Source organism: Rhinatrema bivittatum, chromosome 12, assembly GCF_901001135.1.
Source record: "Rhinatrema bivittatum chromosome 12, aRhiBiv1.1, whole genome shotgun sequence".
Taxonomy (NCBI): domain Eukaryota; kingdom Metazoa; phylum Chordata; class Amphibia; order Gymnophiona; family Rhinatrematidae; genus Rhinatrema; species Rhinatrema bivittatum.
This window is the reverse complement of record NC_042626.1, coordinates 32,037,106-32,058,353: the sequence shown is the minus strand read 5'-3', so window position 1 is coordinate 32,058,353 and position 21,248 is coordinate 32,037,106. Positions and strand designations below refer to the sequence as shown.

General features: G+C 48.8%; 2 protein-coding genes across 2 annotated transcripts in view; one reads left to right on the top strand and one right to left on the bottom strand.

Moving 5' to 3' along the window:
• CRTAM (cytotoxic and regulatory T cell molecule) overlaps positions 1-12,005 on the bottom strand; it is a 47,684-nt gene extending 35,679 nt beyond the window's left edge. Inside the window, exons 1-2 of the mRNA XM_029573643.1 lie at positions 11,947-12,005; positions 9,175-9,206 (exon numbers count right to left, since the gene is read on the bottom strand). Of these exons, the coding sequence (XP_029429503.1) occupies positions 9,175-9,206; positions 11,947-12,005 (91 nt within the window). The remainder of the gene's footprint in view (positions 1-9,174; positions 9,207-11,946) is intronic.
• LOC115074317 overlaps positions 8,677-21,248 on the top strand; it is a 35,591-nt gene continuing 23,019 nt past the window's right edge. Inside the window, exons 1-3 of the mRNA XM_029573642.1 lie at positions 8,677-8,861; positions 9,888-10,011; positions 12,600-13,250. Coding sequence (XP_029429502.1) covers positions 12,615-13,250 — 636 coding nt within the window. The 5' untranslated portion in view covers positions 8,677-8,861; positions 9,888-10,011; positions 12,600-12,614. The remainder of the gene's footprint in view (positions 8,862-9,887; positions 10,012-12,599; positions 13,251-21,248) is intronic.

Below are 21,248 nucleotides of genomic sequence, written 5' to 3'. Positions count from 1 at the left end.
CACTCCCTCCTCATTCACACACAAATATATATCCCAACTACTCATTCCCTCATGCTCCCACTCAGTCACACACACACTCCCTCCTCATTCACACACAAATATATATCCCAACTACTCATTCCCTCATGCTCCCACTCAGTCACACACACACTTCCCAGCTACTCACATCCTACTCAGACACACACCCACTAGCATGTCCTGTTACGCTTGGGCTCCGGACAGGAGTCGTGCACACCACCCAGCAGGGTGGCTCCAGGTGGAGAGAGACAGGAGGCTCGAAACAGAGTCAGGTACCAGGCTGGGTCAGGGCAGGCAGCAATAATCAGAGTCTGGGTTCAGGCTGGGTCAGGGCAGGCGGCAAGTGGCAGTGTCTGGTACAGGCTGGGTCAGGGCAGGCGGCAAGTGGCAGTGTCTAGAACAGGCTGGGTCAGGGCAGGCGGCAAGTGGCAGTGTCAAGTACAGGCTGGGTCAGGGCAGGCGGCAGTCAGCAGGACAAGGCAGGTCAGAAGGCCCGTAGGCCACACACACACACACACGGAAGGCCCGTAGGCCACACACCAATAGCGGGGCAAGGCAGGTCAGAAGGCCCGTAGGCCACACACACACACACGGAAGGCCCGTAGGCCACACACCATAGACGGGGCAAGGCAGGTCAGAAGGCCCGTAGGCCACACACACACACACGGAAGGCCCGTAGGCCACACACCATAGACGGGGCAAGGCAGGTCAGAAGGCCCGTAGGCCACACACACACACACGGAAGGCCCGTAGGCCACACACCATAGACGGGGCAAGGCAGGTCAGAAGGCCCGTAGGCCACACACACACACACGGAAGGCCCGTAGGCCACACACCATAGACGGGGCAAGGCAGGTCAGAAGGCCCGTAGGCCACACACACACACACGGAAGAAGGCCAAAAGGCCGCACAAGGCAAGGCAAGGATAGGCCCGAAGGCCACGCAAGGCAAGGCAAGGCAAGGATAGGCCCGAAGGCCACGCAAGGCAAGGCAAGGATAGGATAGGCCCGAAGGCCACGCAAGGCAAGGCAAGGCAAGGATAGGCCCGGAGGCCACGCAAGGCAAGGCAAGGATAGGCCCGAAGGCCGCGCAAGGCAGGCTAGAGCAGGGAGCCCAGGTGAGCTCGATGCCGAAGCACCGAGGCAACTGTCAGGCAGGGTTAAGAGGGCACACCCAGAGCATAGAGTGGACATAGGAGATGGACTGGGCCTGTCAGGAAAGCCAGCCCTAGAGGGACCCCTGGTGGTGAGGCGGTAGCACAGCAGCCACCGCCGTAACAGTACCCCCCCCTCAAGGCCTCCCCCTCCTCCTGGATCCCATCTGTGCAGGAGGTAATCAAGAATAACGGGAGACCACTCCGGGGGTGATGCGGCAGGTTCAACTCCTTTCTGAGGCAATAAGGCAGTCCATAACCCCTCCTGGGACAAGGCGGCAGGGTTAGACCCCTCCTGGGGTAGCAGAGGCGGTGCAGATTTCCATAACCCCTCCTGGGGTGACAAGGGGAACACAAACCCCACCTGGGGCAGAGAAATAGTCCGTAACCCTTCTTGAGGCGATAGTAGGACCGGTCCGGACCCTTCCAAGGTCGGCATTAAGACCGGTACAGGCCCCTCCAGGGGCGGCAGCTGGGCCAGTACAGCAGGCTCGGATCCTACTCGGGCAATTGTAGCAGGCTCGGACCCCTCTCGGGGCGGTGTAGCAGGCTCGGACCCCTCTCGGGGCGATGAAGCAGGCTCGGACCCCTCTCGGGGCATTGTAGCAGGCTCGGACCCCTCTCGGGGCATTGTAGCAGGCTCGGACCCCTCTCGGGGCGATGAAGCAGGCTCGGACCCCTCTCGGGGCATTGTAGCAGGCTCGGACCCCTCTCGGGGCGTTGAAGCAGGCTCGGACCCCTCTCGGGGCGATGAAGCAGGCTCGGACCCCTCTCGGGGCGTTGTAGCAGGCTCGGACCCCTCTCGGGGCGATGAAGCAGGCTCGAACCCCTCTCGGGGCGATGAAGCAGGCTCGAACCCCTCTCGGGGCGTTGTAGCAGGCTCGGACCCCTCTCGGGGCGATGAAGCAGGCTCGGACCCCTCTCGGGGCGATGAAGCAGGCTCGGACCCCTCTCGGGGCATTGTAGCAGGCTCGGACCCCTCTCGGGGCATTGTAGCAGGCTCGGACCCCTCTCGGGGCGTTGTAGCAGGCTCGGACCCCTCTCGGGGCGTTGTAGCAGGGCCGGTTCGGCAGGCTCAGATGGCAGAGTTAGAAAGTCTGTCAGCAGGGCTGGTGCGGACCCCTCCGAGGACGGCAGCAGGGCCGGTTCAGCAGACTCAGGCTCTTCTCGGGGTAGTGCAGCAGGTTCAGATGGCAGAGTAGCATGGTTAAAGGTAGTGTGCATGGAAGACACAGATTGTACTGCCGTGGGCTTGATACCTCGAGCCAAAGTCTGATGCTCCTGATTTTGTTTCTGGAGGAGCAGTTTAGAGAAGGCACAGGCAGTTCTAGGACGTCTAGGGAAGGTGCTCGTTAGTGTCCACTTGGCAGCTGTGGGAAGCTGAGCCCTGCTAGAGCAAATCAGCTCTCCCCGTTGTAGAGAAACCTGTTCCCGAGGCTCTAGCACTGGTCTCACAGAAGCCTTCTTGGCCAGGTAAGTCCTGGGTTTTTCTACCCTCAAACTGCCAGCAAAAATGTCTGTTTTAGTTGAGCCAGAAACAGAATACTGGTTAGGAGAGCTGATAGCCTTTTCTAATTGCACAGCTGGTCCTAGAGCAGAACAACAGGGGCAGGGTTTGCCTGGAGGTAACAAACACGGGAGACAGGAGCATTTCCACCACCCTGGTTTAGGAGCCAGACAGTTCAAACACTCCTGATAGACAGAGACATTTTTCTTGTTGCAGTTATTGCATGACCAGTGTTCCTGACCAACAAGTTCACAGGCTAGACAGTTCTGATAGCTAGGATAATTCAAAGTTTGACAGGAACTGCAGGTATAAAACTGTAAAGAAGGAGGCATCTTGAATTAGTGAAAAGTTGACTCACCGGCAGGACACAGACTTATCTCTTCCCCTGGAAAATGTGATGGCTTCGGCATACTGTTACGCTTGGGCTCCGGACAGGAGTCGTGCACACCACCCAGCAGGGTGGCTCCAGGTGGAGAGAGACAGGAGGCTCGAAACAGAGTCAGGTACCAGGCTGGGTCAGGGCAGGCAGCAATAATCAGAGTCTGGGTTCAGGCTGGGTCAGGGCAGGCGGCAAGTGGCAGTGTCTGGTACAGGCTGGGTCAGGGCAGGCGGCAAGTGGCAGTGTCTAGAACAGGCTGGGTCAGGGCAGGCGGCAAGTGGCAGTGTCAAGTACAGGCTGGGTCAGGGCAGGCGGCAGTCAGCAGGACAAGGCAGGTCAGAAGGCCCGTAGGCCACACACACACACACACGGAAGGCCCGTAGGCCACACACCAATAGCGGGGCAAGGCAGGTCAGAAGGCCCGTAGGCCACACACACACACACGGAAGGCCCGTAGGCCACACACCATAGACGGGGCAAGGCAGGTCAGAAGGCCCGTAGGCCACACACACACACACGGAAGGCCCGTAGGCCACACACCATAGACGGGGCAAGGCAGGTCAGAAGGCCCGTAGGCCACACACACACACACGGAAGGCCCGTAGGCCACACACCATAGACGGGGCAAGGCAGGTCAGAAGGCCCGTAGGCCACACACACACACACGGAAGGCCCGTAGGCCACACACCATAGACGGGGCAAGGCAGGTCAGAAGGCCCGTAGGCCACACACACACACACGGAAGGCCCGTAGGCCACACACCATAGACGGGGCAAGGCAGGTCAGAAGGCCCGTAGGCCACACACACACACACGGAAGAAGGCCAAAAGGCCGCACAAGGCAAGGCAAGGATAGGCCCGAAGGCCACGCAAGGCAAGGCAAGGCAAGGATAGGCCCGAAGGCCACGCAAGGCAAGGCAAGGATAGGATAGGCCCGAAGGCCACGCAAGGCAAGGATAGGCCCGGAGGCCACGCAAGGCAAGGATAGGCCCGAAGGCCGCGCAAGGCAGGCTAGAGCAGGGAGCCCAGGTGAGCTCGATGCCGAAGCACCGAGGCAACTGTCAGGCAGGGTTAAGAGGGCACACCCAGAGCATAGAGTGGACATAGGAGATGGACTGGGCCTGTCAGGAAAGCCAGCCCTAGAGGGACCCCTGGTGGTGAGGCGGTAGCACAGCAGCCACCGCCGTAACATGTCCCACTTGCACACAGCCCACACGCACTCCAACTGCACACATACACATACTCCCCACCCATGCATATGCACAAACACACACCACAGAAATCCCCCCATCCTCTCTCACTACCCAGAAACGCACACGTACTCCCAAGTCACTTTCACACACATATGGCCCACCCCCTCACACACATGCCTGTACTCCCCACCCCACCCTCAGACACTACCACCAGCCACTATGCCCCACGTTAAGAGCTCTTAGGAACTGGGGGTCCCACAGGGACAGGGTTCCTTTAGTGGGGGTGGGGGAGCTTCCAAGCGGAGGCTTAGTAGAAGAAAGGGAGGGAAATGAATGAGAGACTGAGTTCACACCCCATCTTCTAGTTTCCTGTCGTTTAATGATGGGTTTTGCCACTAGTACCGTAATTACTATAAAACAGTAACAGGAATCCCAGCAAAGGGCTTCAGTCCATATAGATACCACAGCATAATGTTATTTATTTTATTTATTTAAATTGTTCTTCTATTCTGCATGCTCCTACAATAGTGGAGGTTTACAATAAAAAAAAAACATGCATAAAAATATCATAACAGAAACAATTCAATGGATAAAATACAAACATTTAAGCCAGGATCTTAAAATGTAAAGGGGCTAATAGCTAAATCCAGCACTGTAAAATGCCTTAATATACGAGAATATTATACAATCACAGTAAGGCATAAGGCACTCCAGTGTACTATTTTTCTACACATTTATCATGTCAGTGACTCTGTATCCCCTCTGTATTGTACAGTTTGGTTAGCGCGCAGCTGAAAGTCTATTGTAATGTATTGTAAACCATAAGTTAAGCAAGAGATATTCTACATAAAAACCTGGGATCTCTGTTTTAAACTGGTTGAGAGATAGACAACACAGAGTAATGGTAAAGGGAATTCACCCAGAGGAAAGGGTGATTAGAAGAGGGACAGGCTCTCTTCAATATCTTTGTGAGTGGACACCTCTGAGGGAGTAGACAGACGGACATGTGTTCTACGAAAAGGAGTGGCCAAGTACTTGGCAATTAAGATTCAGTGCAAAAAATAGGCAGAATCCTGCATCTGGGATCCAGAAAGCCGAGGTTAGCAGTGTACAGTGGCCAGGGGCGTGAGGGGTGTGGGGCTGAGATGCTGATGTGCACCAATCAGGAGAGAGAGCTCTGGGCGATTGTGTGTCCGACGATTTCAAGGCAGTGTGATAGGGCCCGTGGGCAGAGCCAGAAGGATGCTAGGGGGGCATAGGGGAAACATAACCAGCAGGAAATAAAGGCAAATCATGCCTCTGTAGGGGTTGTTAGTGAGACCACCTCTTACAATACCATGTCCAGTTCTGGAGGCCATGCCTCTGAAAGGATGGAGGCAGTTCAGAGAAAAGGTTAGCGAAATGGTACGGGGTGAGGCCTGCGGCAAAAGCCATGAGACGAGACGTAAGGATCTAAATATATTTATACCCTAGAAGAGAGGAGCGCAAGGGAAAGATGAAAGAAATATTTGAAATATTTACAAGTATAAATAATACACAAGAAGCAGATGCTTTTCGGGGGACAGAATGCTTAGGACAAGAAGTTTCAATAGGAGGTGCAACATCAGAAAATATTTTTTGCATGGAAAGGGTGGTGGATGTGTGGAATGACCTCCCGGGGGGGAGGTACTGAGAAAATACATGTGATAGGCACAGAGGATCCCAAGTAGCGAGGAAGTGAGGGGGGAAAGCCAGTGATGATCAACTGGGGTCTATGGCACCACGCCAGGAATGAAATTATGCCAGAGACTAGATGGTGGTCACGGGCCTCATCTGCCATCAAATTTTATATCTGTTAGGTTTCACAATCCCTGCTATTATTTTTTACACCTAAAACTTCCATTCTTGCACCAGCTAAAGGTTCTGTATGTGATATCAAGAAAGGATGTTCTGCGGCTCATTGCAGCTGGGGGGAAACAGCGCCTGCCCTCACCCAGGAGATCCCCAGCAGGGCAGAAAAATGTCCCAGAGTTGCCGAAGAACCAGTGCAGCGCTCCTCTTATGGAAGCTTCAGAACAAGAGCGGGGTTGGGGAGTGACAGGAATGGAGCTTACCTTTTCCAGGCAGCAGGGCCAGCAGGCAAATGAGTCTCAGCAAAGCCATCGGGGTCTGGTACAGTCCCCGAGACGCGCTCTGCACTTCCTCTAGCACTGTGCATGCAGACCAACATTCACTTTCTTTTAAGGGGGGGCAGAGGCAGAGCTGCCGTGACTTCATCAGCAGGGTGGTGGACGTGACAAGGGGTATTTCCAATATGCACAAAGCATTCAATGTTAGTTTTATGAGCTATTTATTTAGTTTTATGAACTATTATGTAGAAAATTCTAGGCTTCAATAGACGACTGACTCTGTTTACTTGTGATTTTTAAAACCTCAATGTAATATAAATCATATATATTTAAGGGGTTTTTTTTACATTTGATTTTGAATAAGCGAAGTTTAAGAAGCCATAATAGTCCTGAAAAAAAACAATTCTCTGCAAGTTCTGATACCTTTCATTGGGCCAACATAGTAATTCATAGATGTTGTAGTATATGAGCTTTCAAAATGACAAAAACTGTCCTGGATGAGGAAAGAGATCTTGCTGGTGGTGTCTAATTTTGGGACTCATAGCTTAGGGCGGTCACCCTCTGTGCCTGGCAGCTGGGATGTATCCTTAGTAGTGTAGACAGGAATAACTGGGCAAACAGAATGGGGTAGTTGGGCCACACAGGTCCCTTCTTCAGATCTGGAATCAATGAAAGATATCACAGCCTAGAAAGAATCTTTTCATATTGCCTGAAGTAAGTCTGAATATATTCATCAATAATTAGCCAGTTATATCTCGTTCCCTGGTCTCAGAGGGCTGAACATGTGGGGTTTTGAACCTGGGGTCTCCAGGATTATACAGATATTGTCCCTGTGGCTTAAGATGCAGTATGCGCGAACAAGTCAGCTTATGCAGGCCAATCATATTTTAAAAAGCACCCAGATACACGCGTCCATGCTGCAACGTGCACATCTCAAAAAATGTACAAAAAGGGGAGAGGTCTGGCCTGGGCAGGTCGTGGGTGTTTCGGGGCCTGACCAAGAGATGTATGCGGGGGAGGGGTTGGAGGACCTAGCTGGGGCGCTCACTTAAAATTTGGCACATGGCCAGGCTATTTTATAACATGCGTGCATACACGTGCACAAGTTATAAAACAGCCGCATCCCTGGGCATGGGCTGATGCGTGTGCGCAAATGTGCGCCCACGCACCGGTTTTAAAGTTACGGTCCCTATATGCACACAAAATATGTTTTCTGTTCAGAAAGCAAGCTTTATGTGTATAAGTTGTATTTTAAAAACACATGGCGCCACCGTATTTTAAAAACACATGGCACCACCGTGTCTCTTATTGGAGACGCGGTGGCACCATGTTTTGAATTGTCTGAAGAGACGGGTCTTGCCGTCCGGGTTTGGAGAATATTTGCTTATATGAAGTTACAATGAAATCCCCTGAAGAAGACTGAGGTACAGCTGAAACATGAATCAAAGGTTCAAGTCCCGCTGTCACTCCTTGTGACCTTGGGCAAGTCACTTTACCCTTCAACTTAGATTGTAAGCCCTCTGGGGATAGGGAAATACCTACAGTACCTGAATGTAAACCGGTGTGATATCTCAATTAAGATGAATGTCGGTATATAAAAATAATAAATAAATAAATGTTGGGAATGTTTGAGCATTGTGGTGGATAAGCTGTTTTTGCTGGTTTAAACGTTTCAACTTTTTTTGGGCTAAGTATTCTACTTTTAACTACTTTTTCCAAATTATTTGATGCTTAAAAATTGGGAGTGTTGAGATTTATGATTCATTAAAATAATTGTTGGATATATTTAAATTTATATTGGGAATAAAAATTAGATAAGGAGACATCTTTTTACAAATGACAATAAATGATTAAAATTTCAAGCTCCTCTAAAAGCTGATTACAGCTTGCGGCCCATCACGTGGTGAGAGGCTGCAGATTAAAATATGTTGGAGCTTTTTTATGATATTTTTATGATATTGTCATTTGTGATTTAAAAGACCAAAAGTATTGTTTTATGTGTTTTGGACTTTGATCCTTTTTCCCTGTTTGTTTCTATTATTATTTTGAGAGGTGTTTGCTTCTGATTTTTGTAAGTTGTATTTTATGCATGCTAAGCATGTCTTCTGCCTTTTTTGGGTTAGTGTGCCCTTTTTTTTAACTCCTTATGCACTGGCATATTATTAATTTACTGCATAGGAGATTATCTCAATTAGTACTGCAGGAGTAAAGAAAATGCGAGTTCAAATTTAGCTCACATTTTATTACATCAGGCTCTATAACTTGTCATTAATTGACAGGAAACATAAGCCAGCCAGCCTAAGCCAACACAGGAAGCCAACTGCTGCGAAAGTTAGCAAACCTCCCTTCCCCCGCTGAGGCGGAGACTCTGCTGCTGCATTCCGAGAAGTACAAATAGCGTTCAGCGAAAGTGAAAGGAGAACGGCTGTTTCGGTGATCGGGGAGGAGTGGTGAGGGTGCCCCACCTGTCCAGAGTCTGCGCTCACGAAGCACCCCGGCTTTCGGTAGGATTCCGAATCTTTCTAACCTCCCCCGGGCGTCGGGGTGTGGAGCCGCAGGGACCGCTGACAGCAGGGGCAGGGCACTCTGCCTCGCTGTGCCCTTGATTTAAAGATCACTGGGACTGGGTCACTACGGGAGGGCATCAAAGTTCTGGGCAAACATTGCTTCTTAATTTTAAGCAGCAACAAGTACATTATTCCAAACTTGCATACATCTGGCCAGGCCTGGATTTGTCAACAGGCACGGTAGGCCACAGCCGGGGGCAGCAGGCTGGCTGTGCTGAATCTCACTAGGCAGAGAATACCCCTCTCCTACCTGATCCAGCCTCTCCCTTGGAACGGAAGAGCCTGCAGCAAAGCAAGGGGGGGGGGGGATCATTTTGGGAAGATTAGGAGAGACTGAGTGGATATCACTGGAGGGTGGCATGAGAGGGGGCGTGGCTAGAGGGTGTATGACTGAGGGTGAGAGATAGGGAAACAAGGATAAGGAGGCGGGGTTTGTTTGGTATGAGAGATAAGGGATTGGTGCCAAGTGTGCGTATTGATATTGGTTGATGTTCGAGCCAGGGTGCAAGGAGGAGCAGGACCAGAGCATGGTAGGGATACCTCCCTCCTCTCCTCTCTACCCGCTGCAATTCAAATCCTCCCTCCTTTGATCTTGGATTCTCTCTCCCAGATCCTGGAACCCACTCCCCAGCTCTGCCTACTTCCTGCTTCCCTTCCTCAATTCAAGAATCTCCCTCCCTCTCTCCTTGTCTCCACCCAAGATTCCTAATCTTCCCCATCCCAGGTTCTCTTTCCTTCTCACACTCCTCTCCCTTTCTCCTCACCCCATTCCTGAATCTCCTCTCCTCTTCTCCCCTTCCCTGAGGTCTCCTCCCTATACTGAAACGTGAGATCATGTTTCTTCACCCAATAAAAATAAATTATATTAATAGTTATACTGTAAAATGACTTTGTTTATAATGTAATATAAAAGAGGGAAATCTTTGTCAATTTGCTTCATAATTTTTTTAATTTGTGCCACAGGAAACCAGGGGACTGTGCCTTAGACCTTCTGATCCCTGTTGTCCGACCTCGAGGGGGGGGGTGTCTGCACCAGCAGTGCCTAGGGGGCACCAAAACCCATCACTGCATCTGGCTGTACTGCGAGGTATATCATGTCACTTCTTAGACTGAATTTCTGCCTTGTTTGGCATGTTTCTCAGAAAAGATGGACAGCGCGGTCAGGAGTTGGGTCAGTAAAGATGATGTCAGCAGTCTGCCCATGTGTGCCTGCCTGCTGTGCTGTCACAGATCTTAATGCGATCTGTGGTCATCATTACGATCCCTCTGTTTCTATCCCACGTATGTTTGATGCTCTCCTGTCTTTGAGCTTGTCAGTCTATGGACAGTGTGGCCTTCTGGTGCTTTACTGAGGGCTGCTAGCAAGGTGGGAGAGAGAGGAAGAGATGAATCTTGAGCAAACTCAAAGATATTAATAATGGACAATTTGACTTTTTTGTAGGGAATGCACTTACATTTTTGTCAATAAAAATGCTCAGAGCAAAAACTCATTTAGGCCCATATTCGGTAAGCTGCTCGGTGGACAAGTCATCCTGCTAAAGTTACCCAGCTAGCGTGCTGCATATATTCACCTACATAACCAGATAACTTGTCATGGGATAAACATCCTGCTGAATATACCAGCTTAAATTATCCGGCTACATAACCAGCCAGCGTTTGAATATGGCCAGTTAGGCCTAAATTTATCCGGCCTCGTTGACTGGAAAACAAGCTAATTAACCAGATATCTTCAAAAGATAGGGGAAATAGCACTACAGGAATCCTGGCCTCTTATCCACCCCCAAAAGATCGAAACACCCCCCCCCCCCAGCTGGCCAGGACCTTCCCCCATCCCCTTGAAATTTTCAAAATAAATTAGCTATCAGTGCAGGCTAGGCCCATTATTCCCCCCTCCCTCCCACTCTGTTCTCACCCCTTGTTACATGTAAACCGGCATGATGTGGTTTCTAACCATGAATGCCGGTATAGAAAAAACGCAAATAAATAAATAATAAATAAATAAATAAATACATCATGAAATACGGCCTTTTCAAACCCCCCCCCCCCCCACAAACACACACACGCCACCGCCGCCCTCCCTCTAAAGCCCACCCACCCATTCAGTATCTGAATTGCGCCCCTTTCCATACCTGGGATCGCAGAACAATGCAGTCCCGAACCCTCCCAGTGTTACTCTGGTAATAATGCTGGAGTGGCGTACGCTTCCAGTGATATTATACCAGAGTAACACTGGGAGCACCCAGGACCACACGCTACTGTCATTCTTGGTACAGAAAGGGGGGCAGCATGGGTGGGTGTTTAGGGAGGTTGAGAAGGGCTGTTTTTCATGATGTATTTAGCAGGGAGGGAGGGATGGGTCTGGAGGTACAGCTAATTTCAAGGGGTCGGGACATCTTGGCCAGCAGGAGGGGATTCGGGGTTTGTTTGTTTTTTTGTGGTGGGGAGGTGGGAATTGGGCCAGGAGGCCTGCAACTGTGTTTGTTTGTTTTGTATTAAAGGAGTGCTGCTTAACAGGTTATCTTCTGAAGATAGCTAGTTAAGTAGCTAGTTATCCAGCCACACAAGGCCGGATAATTTTTGGCTCGCTCTGAAGCAAGTCTAAAGTTCTCCGGTTAACTTAGCTGAATTTCAGTTACAGTATATCCGGCTAAGTTAGCCAGATAACTTTGCAACATCCTGGAACATCTGGTTTGTTTTTTTTTAATCTGGCTAAATTATAGCCAGATAATGATTTATCTGCTTATAATTCAGATGGATAAGTGGCCAAATAATCAAAAAAATTGCCACCTTGCCGGATCACTTGTGAGTTAATTGGCTAAATGGCTTTCAGAACTAACCTCCTTATTAGTAAGAGAACGTAAAAGCTGACAAACTAACCATTTGATAATGGCTTCATCACGTGTGTGCAGGGAAGGACATGCGTGTCTTTCTGACCTATTCCAAAATGAGTAAGCATGAATAACCGATGCCAAGAATTTCTAAAAGCACCCGGGAGGGAGAGGGGGAGAGGGAGCTAATTCACCTGTCCAATTTACTGAAGCACGAGCTTTCAAGGACTGTGCCCACTTCGTCATGCATCATGCTTCAATAAATTGGGTAGTCTACAAGGTGCCACCCGACCCCCTCCCCTGTCATTTTTCTGCTACCCCAGACTAACACGGCTAGCCCTCTGAAGATTTTTCACCACATAGTGACACAGTCGATGACAGAAAAGACCAAATGGCCCATCCATTTTTTTGCTTTGCTTATTGCTCCCAGAAAAATTATCTACAGAAATTGCACCTGCTTTCTCTGTGCATACATTTTTCATCAGGCACGACGCAGGTAGGTTTGAATAATCATTGCCTATATGTATGGCTTTTCTCTCCGCCCCCAGTAACCCTTCCATATCTGTGGGTAAAAGGATATGCAGGCAGGTTGGACAATATTTAACCCTCGTTTTGCAGGTAATATGCATTTTTATCTGCAGAAAAGGATTTGAATATTGTCCTCTGTGTTATTAAATAGGAACTTAGTTGTGCAATCCAACACATGTCTGAATCTCTCCAAAGAACCTAATTGCCCTATTATAAACTGCACTGAGCTTCAGATAAAAACTGTAAGATACAAAAAACTACTGTAATTCAAAAGCCAATTGTGTATTTATGTTTCATTTCTAATTTATTGATGTTCTAGGCAGGAGGTGGTGAGATGGAGCTCAGATTTTATGGATGGGAAACTATCTTCGACGACAGCAAGAGATTAAAATCTGGCCAAGAACCCAAGAGGGGCCATGGGTACACAATGTATCATGGCACCCATAAAAACAATGCGAAGGCCATCATCACTGCTGGCTTCAAACCATCTGGTGGTGGCACTTTGGGGTCAGGTGTGTATTGCAGCAGAGATAAGTGCAAAGCCATGGTGTACCCCTTTGGGTGCAGCGATTCAGACAGAGTCGTGTTCCGCCTGAAGGTTCGAGTTGGAAAGGTCAAAAAGATTGATGGAGCTGGCCTCGCCCTTCAAACAACCTGGCACCAAAATGGCTACGACACAGCCTGGCTGCCTCCCGTCGGTGGACGGATGGAAGAAGATTGCGTCTGGGACCCCAAAAGGATCACAGTGGTGGGGATTGCCCAGTGCTCCGATGCTCAGGCCAGTACTGAACTGGGAAAATTAATTAAACAGCGAAACAAAGTGCAACCAAGAGAGAGCCACAAGAACACCAAGGGGAGCTGCAAGATTTGCGGGAAGGAAAAGAAAGGGAACCACATCATCAGAAGCTGCTGGCGATGCCACAAGAAAATCTGCGCATTCCTGAATAAGCATGTGTGCAAGGGACGAAAGTAACAGGTCCAGAAGAAGACATCCCAGGGCCCTAGCTTCAAGTGAGAGGCAAATAGGGAGGAAATGGGTCCGCTGCTGGAGAGAGGGGGGCACTAACACTGCAGAATTCCAAATATTAACCCAGTTCCAATACTTAAGCGTCATTACCAGGGCATACTGCTTTGGCATAGCATCGCAGTAGCATTGGACCACGAGTGGCACAAAAGGCAATTTGATGTTTAGAAACATGAAGGCAGAAAAAGACCACATGGGCTCTCTGGTCTGCCCATCCGCCCGATTGATTCCCATCACTCCCTCAGAGATCCACTGGGAGGCAGTTCCATGCATCCACTACCCTATCCTTAAAGAAATATTTCCTAAGATTATTCCTGAGCATTTGGCTGCTCAAAAATGAGCATTCTGGGGGGGTGGTTGAGTCAGGGGAAAATATGTGGATATATAACATTTAAAAATATGTGTGCATTTTCCCACCTCTAGGTTATCCACAGATATAGCAGCTGTAAGATACCTGAGTACTTTATATCTATGTACGTTTTACCAAATTTTCAAAGAAACTACTATGGATACTTTCTATTTAAAAGATCACTAAATCTTAGGCAGGTACTAAAGTGCCCACATGTATTGCTTCTAGGCAGCTTACCAAAAATTGCCACCATTATATGCAGTCGGTACATTCCAAGTATCTTTTGGATTTAAGTTTTACTTTTAAAATTTTCTTTAACCCTCCTTGGCCAGATTCACTATCTCTCAGAAACCTGCACTGCCTCCAGTGCCACACACTGCCATTTCCCAAGAGCCTGCACTCCCATCTCCTGGGAGCCTTCACTGCCTCCAGTGACACACACCGCTCCATCCCCTCACACTGCCATCTCCCGAGAGCCTGCACTGCCTCCAGTGCCACACACTGCCATTTCTCAAGAGCCTGCACTACCATTTCCTGGGAGCCTTCACTGCCTCCAGCGACACACACCGCTCCATCCCCTCACACTGCCATCTCCCGAGAGCCTGCACTGCCTCCAGTGCCACACACTTCCATTTCTCAAGAGCCTGCACTACCATCTCCCTGGAGCCTTCACTGCCTCCAGTGACACACACCGCTCCATCCCCTCACACTGCCATCTCCCGAGAGCCTGCACTGCCTCCAGTGCCACACACTGCCATTTCTCAAGAGCCTGCACTACCATTTCCTGGGAGCCTTCACTGCCTCCAGCGACACACACCGCTCCATCCCCTCACACTGCCATCTCCCGAGAGCCTGCACTGCCTCCAGTGCCACACACTGCCATTTCTCAAGAACCTGCACTCCCATCTCCTGGGAGCCTTCACTGCCTCCAGTGCCACACACCGCTCCATCCCCTCACACTGCCTCCAGTGCCACACACTGCCATTTCTCAAGAGCCTGCACTACCATCTCCCTGGAGCCTTCACTGCCTCCAGTGACACACACTGCTTCCTTCCCTCACACTGTCATTTCCCAGAAACCTGCACCTCCTCCAGTACCATACTTGGCTCCAGCCCCAAAAGTCAATCTATGTGTAACCTCTGGGCTGACAAGTTCCAGACAGAGTCCCAGGAACCACACCTCAAATACTCTTAAATACTGAGTGCCCATGATTCCCTGAGCTGGGGGGATGAGGGCGGGGGAGAGAGATTAATCTCCTCTGCACTGTTTTAAGTCAAATCCACCTTTTGTACTGACCTCGTAATCACACTGGATACTGTTATGGTTACTTACGTAACTTTTACTGTTCCATTTTGTAATTACAGCTTGTACCACAAGATTTTCAAGTTCTGATAATCTCTTGTAATAAATTTGTGACCCTTCTGTTTAGTTTCTACTGATGCTCATTCAATGCCAGTTGTCCAAAATTTATAGATTCTCTTGTCCAATCAGGTTTCCTCCTTTTCTAAATAAGGAATCTCTCTTAGTCACTTTAGATATGTTCCATGTCAAAGTTCCAATTCTCCTACCTGTCCTGTAGTTCTTCTTTCCTCTCATCCATTCTACTGGTGATACCATCATCTCCTCAAGATACCCATGAACTGCAGAGTGGGGTACACAAAGTCTCCTTCTCTCCCGCGGATGACTCCAGTGTCATCTCTCCTTGAGAATACTTGTGATCCTATTGGCATCTCTCAGTGAAAGGCACTCTTCTTCTTGATATAGAACAAAAAGGAAAATATCCGAGTCCTTGGATACTCAGCAACAATCGGAAGGGCCACTCTATACTTACTTAAGGAACCAAGGAGGGAAGGATGGAAAACTCTCCCCTCTAGCAAAGAGAAAGGTCTCCAAAAAAAAAAAAAAATAGTACTCAAATGAGGAAAGGGACTCTGTTTCCATTTCTAATCAAGGATCTTAACCACAAAGACCCCCAGAGTTCTTTGTCTGCAAAATGAACAAAACAGAGAACAGCAAGGCACATGCTGCCCCCGGAAGGGTCAACTCAAACTTCCACAACACAAAATGGTGGCCTTGGCTTATCTAGGATGGGAGCACATCATGACCAGGCTCCCTCTCTTCTTTCCTAACTCTGTTTTCCCTCTGAAACCATATATTCCTAGTTGAAAAACCTTTAGTCTCTCTACATATGAAACAGCTTATTTACACAGACTAGAGGAATTAAAAAGACAAAAATATCACCCAGGGTGTTCCCTTCATCTTGAGTTCCATGTTTGTAGTGTGTGAAGTCACCAATCTGGTGATTCATAGTCTGTAGGTGTTTCCGTGTCCATGATGGAAAGGAATTTTTTTTTTTATTACATATTGTTTAGTTTTTATGATCTTATACAGTTTTGATCATATATGTTCAATGCTTTTTGAAGGAGTTTAGGCTTTCACAGTTTGTGGCAGGAAATGTTTCTCTGTGTTCCCTTTAAGTCACCCACAGACACTGAGGGATTCGTCTGCCTGTATGAGTAAATGTGGCTTTAGTTGCACTGTTCCTTATAAATAGGCATACTGTAAGTTAGTAGGACTGCTGAAGCTGAAATCATGTTTGTATTCTTTTTACTAAAAAGCATTACTTAATTCCAGGTAACCTTAGCAAGTGGGATAAGTAATCATGTTCAGAATCCATGACGTATAATGTCATCATCTTTTTCATGGCATTATATATAAAATCATATACGTTTGGGGAGATTTTTTAAAATGTGATTTTTGAATTGTCATGGGGGGCTCAAGCATTGATGTTAAGACAGAACAGAGAAAAGCAGGAACCACTCCTGGCTCCTTCCCTCTCAGGCAGCTGTAGAGAACAGGAGGGGAGGGGGAGTGGAGCTGGAGCAGATACTAAAGAAAAGAGCTACACTGCTCCTCTCTTCCTTCACCCAACACAGGCAGGCATGGACTTTTGTCGGGGGACAGAAGGGAAGGGTCTGGAGTGCACTGGGCAGCAGAGGAATTCAGCTAGAGAGGGAGAGATATAGCATGGAACGTCCTCTCGTGGAGGGAAAGATGAGAACTGTAATGGAATTCAGAAGAGCTTGGGATAAACACAAAGGATCCCTAGTGACTAAAGGATGGAAATTGTTTCACAATTCTGTAAACCGTTCTGATGGCGAAACCGAATGACGGTATACAAAACACATCAATTAATTAATTAGATAAATAAATAAATGTATGTATGTATGTAAGGGGTAACCTGCACCGAACTGCAGTTACTACATTAACAATAAAAAAGTAAAAGACTAAATAAATAAAGCTCGCTGGGCAGACTGGATGGACCACTTGGGTCTTTGTCTGCCCATCATATACTATGTTGCTACAGATTAATCTTGGGGGAAGAGAGAGAGAGGATTAAGGTTGGGAGGTATGAAAGCACTGGGGGCCAATGAGGGATAGGATGGACAGATAAAGCACCCTACAGGAGAAAGGTGGAAAGTGGAGAAAGAGTAGCTGCATAAGGAAGGAGGACGTGGAGAGACAGCAGGACCAGAGTGTAGGAGAAAGGAGAGCAAGGTAGAGGGAGAGGGGATAATACAAGAGGGAGGGGATGAGGCGGGAGTGAGACCAGCACAAATGAAAGAATGAATGCTGGAGGAAGGGGGAAAATAAAAAGATTTTCTTTTATTTCACGTCTAAGTCCTGCCAGCCAACAGCACCCGAGGGGAACTTGGCCAGGGCAGACCAGAGATGCCTCTCTTTGCTCTTGGTGGGATCCACCAGACGCGCCCTGCTTGGCTTCAGGGTCGCACTTCCGGGTGCCTATGCCATCCCAACTGGAACCCAAAAGGAGGAAAAACCAACACAGAGCAGCGAGGGAGAGAGAAACGAGGCTGGCCTTTTGTTCCTCCTCTTATTAAGTGGCAAGTGCATGTGAGTCAGTTTCTGAGAGAAGCGCTTATGCGAGTGTGGGACACATCCCCCCGCTCCTCCCTTGACACCGCTGCGCAACAACATGGTTTGAGCTACTTTTTATCCAAGCTGGAGACTGTTCACGCTGGATCTGGTGACTTTCTTCAAGTTGGCAACACTGGCTGACGTGAGACACTTAGAAAGGGGGAGAGCCCAGAGGTCAGGGAAGAGGGACAGTGCTGAGGTCATCCCTGGAGGGAGGGGGGAGGGAGCAAGGGAGAGAGAGAGTTTATGGACCCTCTCCCTCCACACTGAGGTTGGCCCACGCCTGGCACACAGCTGTACATGTGAGAAAAGGGGAGCCAGTGCCTCCTGCAGGAACTTGGAACCGTAAAGCTGCCGACCGATACCACATGGAAGGAGGGACTGCTGAGCCGGGAACTATCGCTGGGAGGAGGATTTGGGAGTATTAAAGATCAGGAGAGGGAGATGCTAGGCAGTGTCCAGAGCATTGGGGGGAAGGAGAGAGTGACCCTGACCAACAGAGGTTACAATCTAATGAGATGACCAGAGGGTGAGGGTGGAAAAAGAGAGAGAGAGAGAAGTAATATTCAGATACAATACGCTCCTGCCCAAGAGAGTTTACAGTCTAAGAAGCTGAGGAGAGCCTGAAGAGAGAGCAAGGAAGACAGGAGGATGTGACAGCGGGGAGATCATGACAGAGACGAGGGAGATCATGACAGAGAAGAGCAGATGGAACTTAGGGTTGCTATATCCCCCCGAGTGACGGATTTAGGGTTTTGGCACCCTAGGCACCATTGGTGCGGTCGACCTTTATCTACCCCTCCCCCTCTCCGAGGTTGGACAGCAGGGAGCAAAAGGTCTAAGGTACACTCCCCTAATTTCCTGTGACAGCTCAGGGGTAGATTCTATTATGGCAAAATTTTAAAAATTCAGAAGCAAATTGGCAAACATTTCCATCGTTTATATCACATTATAAAAATAAAGTGATTTTACACAATTTGTATATTTGTATATATTATTTTCATAGGGTGATCTCAAGCATCAGTCCAGGGAGGAGACAGGAATGGAGAGGGGAAGAGAGGGAGATCAGGAATGAGGTGAGGAGAAAGGGGGAGGAGTGTGAAAAGGAAAGAGGACTAAGGATGGAGAAGATGGGTGATGGGGACAGATTATGAATCTGTGATGGGTCAGAGAAGAGAGGAAGGATCTTGGACTGAGGAAGGGGAGGAGGGAGTAGGAGAGATTGGGGAGTGGGTTTCTATTGAATATGGAGGCAAAGAAGACACATCAGGCAGGTTTCATGGCAGGCAGGAAAAGAGGACTGAGCCCTCCCGAGAGCCCTCTTTTTATTGTACATCCATTCAAAAGCATATGATGTGTCATCACATGATTGGCTCCTTTTCCACATAGCAACAGACGTGTCACTACACTATTGGCTTGGCTCAGAGGGTGTGTACAGATCATTTCATTGGCTGCTGAATTCTATACCTCCTGTCTTTGTCCTGCCTCTGACTAGGGAACACCCAGCCCTTCTTTCAGGCTATCAGGGTTAATTATAAGCCAGAGAAATACATGATAGTCAGGTATCCTCTCCTAGGCAGAGAGGCTTAAGCACAAGTGATGCTTTATTCAGCGCAAAGGTCAGGGAGAAGGGAAGTTAGTGTTAAACCCTGAAATGGCTTGCTGGCAAAGCTCATAATTCCCACAGGTTTCAGGATCTAGAGAGGTAGGAAGGGAGGGAGGTTCCAGGATCTGGGTGAGAGAATCCAAGATCAAGGGAGGGAGGATTTGAATTGCAGTGATGTCCCCCTACCATGCTCCAGTTCTGTTCCTCCTTGCATCCCCCTCTCTGACATCCTACACACACCCAAAATCCCTTCTCCCTCACACAGACCTACGCCCCTACCCAATCCCCGGCCTCTTTTCACACCCTCCAATGATCAGTTTTCAGCCACTCCTCGTCTCCCCAAAATGATCCCTCTTTTATCAGCCTGCTGCAAGCTCTCCTGCTCCCTGCATGCTGCCTGGAAGGGAGGCGCTGGATCAGGAAGGATTCAGCACAGCTGAAAGGCAGCAAATCTTCAGCCAGCCTGCTGCCCTCAGGTTTCTGCTGCCCTGGCCACAGGCCAGGCCCAGTGTGCCTAATGACAAATCCAGGCCTGTCCCTCAGTTCAATCAAACAGGCTGATAGAGTTGTAGTTTTATCCTCCAACCCACCATCTAATGCATGCATAGAAATCAGAACTGCAACTCTATGCATGCAATGGTGGGGGGGGGGGGGGGAATGAAATTAGGACTGGATCGGCCTGTTTGGTTTGGCCAGTCAGCATGCCGTCTCTCCCTTTTCCACGATCCCCCTTTATAACTCACAGCCACCTTTTATAATATGGAAGGAAAGGACCCTCCCTATGAGGATCGGCCAGGACATTATCTCCACTAGCTCTACTCCCCCTTGCTACATCCTCTACTAGAACCTTCCACAAAATAAGACACGGTAAAAGCCTAGTGGAACGGGGAGAGAAGCAGGAAGCAGATGCTGAAGGGAGAGACAGGGGGTGGCACGGCAGACATGGAGCAGATGCTGAAGAAAGGAGGAGGCAAGGGGTATATAGCGGTAAAGAGGAGGGGAGACAAGCAGGGGGCAGATTCTCAGAAAGAGGGCGAGGTGCGGAGAAAACGGCATAAAATGCAGACACATTGCAGGTTGCAAAAACTGATTATTTTCATGTTGACAAGGATTTCCTGCCTTTTTTTCCTCTATAGGTAGCTAGTCTAAGGCAAGAGACTCCTATGTTAAATGACAGCAGATGAAGCCCCAGATAGTTCATCTAGTCTGCCTGGCAAGTTGTTTAGACTTTGTAACTGCCGCTCCGTACAAGTTAGAAATGTCACATCCACAGGTTTCTCCGTTTCTTCATTTCCACCCTCTAGCCATTAGGTATCCTCTCGGTTTTTCTCACGCCCTTTTGAATTCCATTACTACTCTTGTTTTTACCACCTCTTCCAGGATGGCAGTCCATGCATCCACCACTCTTTCCATGAAGAAATATTTCCTGATCTTGGTCCTTGGAATTTTATATCATGACTTCCTTTCCATTAAAAAGGTTTGGTTCATGTGTATCATTAACACTTTCAGGTATTTAAACATCTGTATCGTATCTCCCTTGTCTCTCCTATCCTTCAGGGTATACAAATTCGGGTCCTCCAGTCTCACCTCATGAGTCTTTTGGTGCAGACCCCACACCATTCTCTGGACTGCTTCCATCCTGTCTTTAACACTTTTCAGATATGGACTCCAGAAATGAACACAGTACTCCAGGTGCAGCCTCACCAGGGGCCTTACCCATCTCCTTTTTCCTGCTAGTTATTCAGCCCATCATTCCTCTGTCCCATTGCTTCACTACCTTCAGATCATCAGACATTCTTTCCCAGTCCATGCCCATCAGTCTTCACCCCCATCATGCAAAGCTGCATTTACTGCATCTCAAATGCATGACTCTGCATTTCTTGAGCACTGAATCCCAAATGCAAAAATTTGACTACTCCTTGAGCTTCCTTAGATCATTTCTCATTCTCTCTACTCCTTCAGGTGTGTCCACTTACGGGTCTTAGTGTCAGCCACAAAAAGATACATTTTACCTTCTAACCCCTCCACAATATCCCAGAGCTGATCCTTG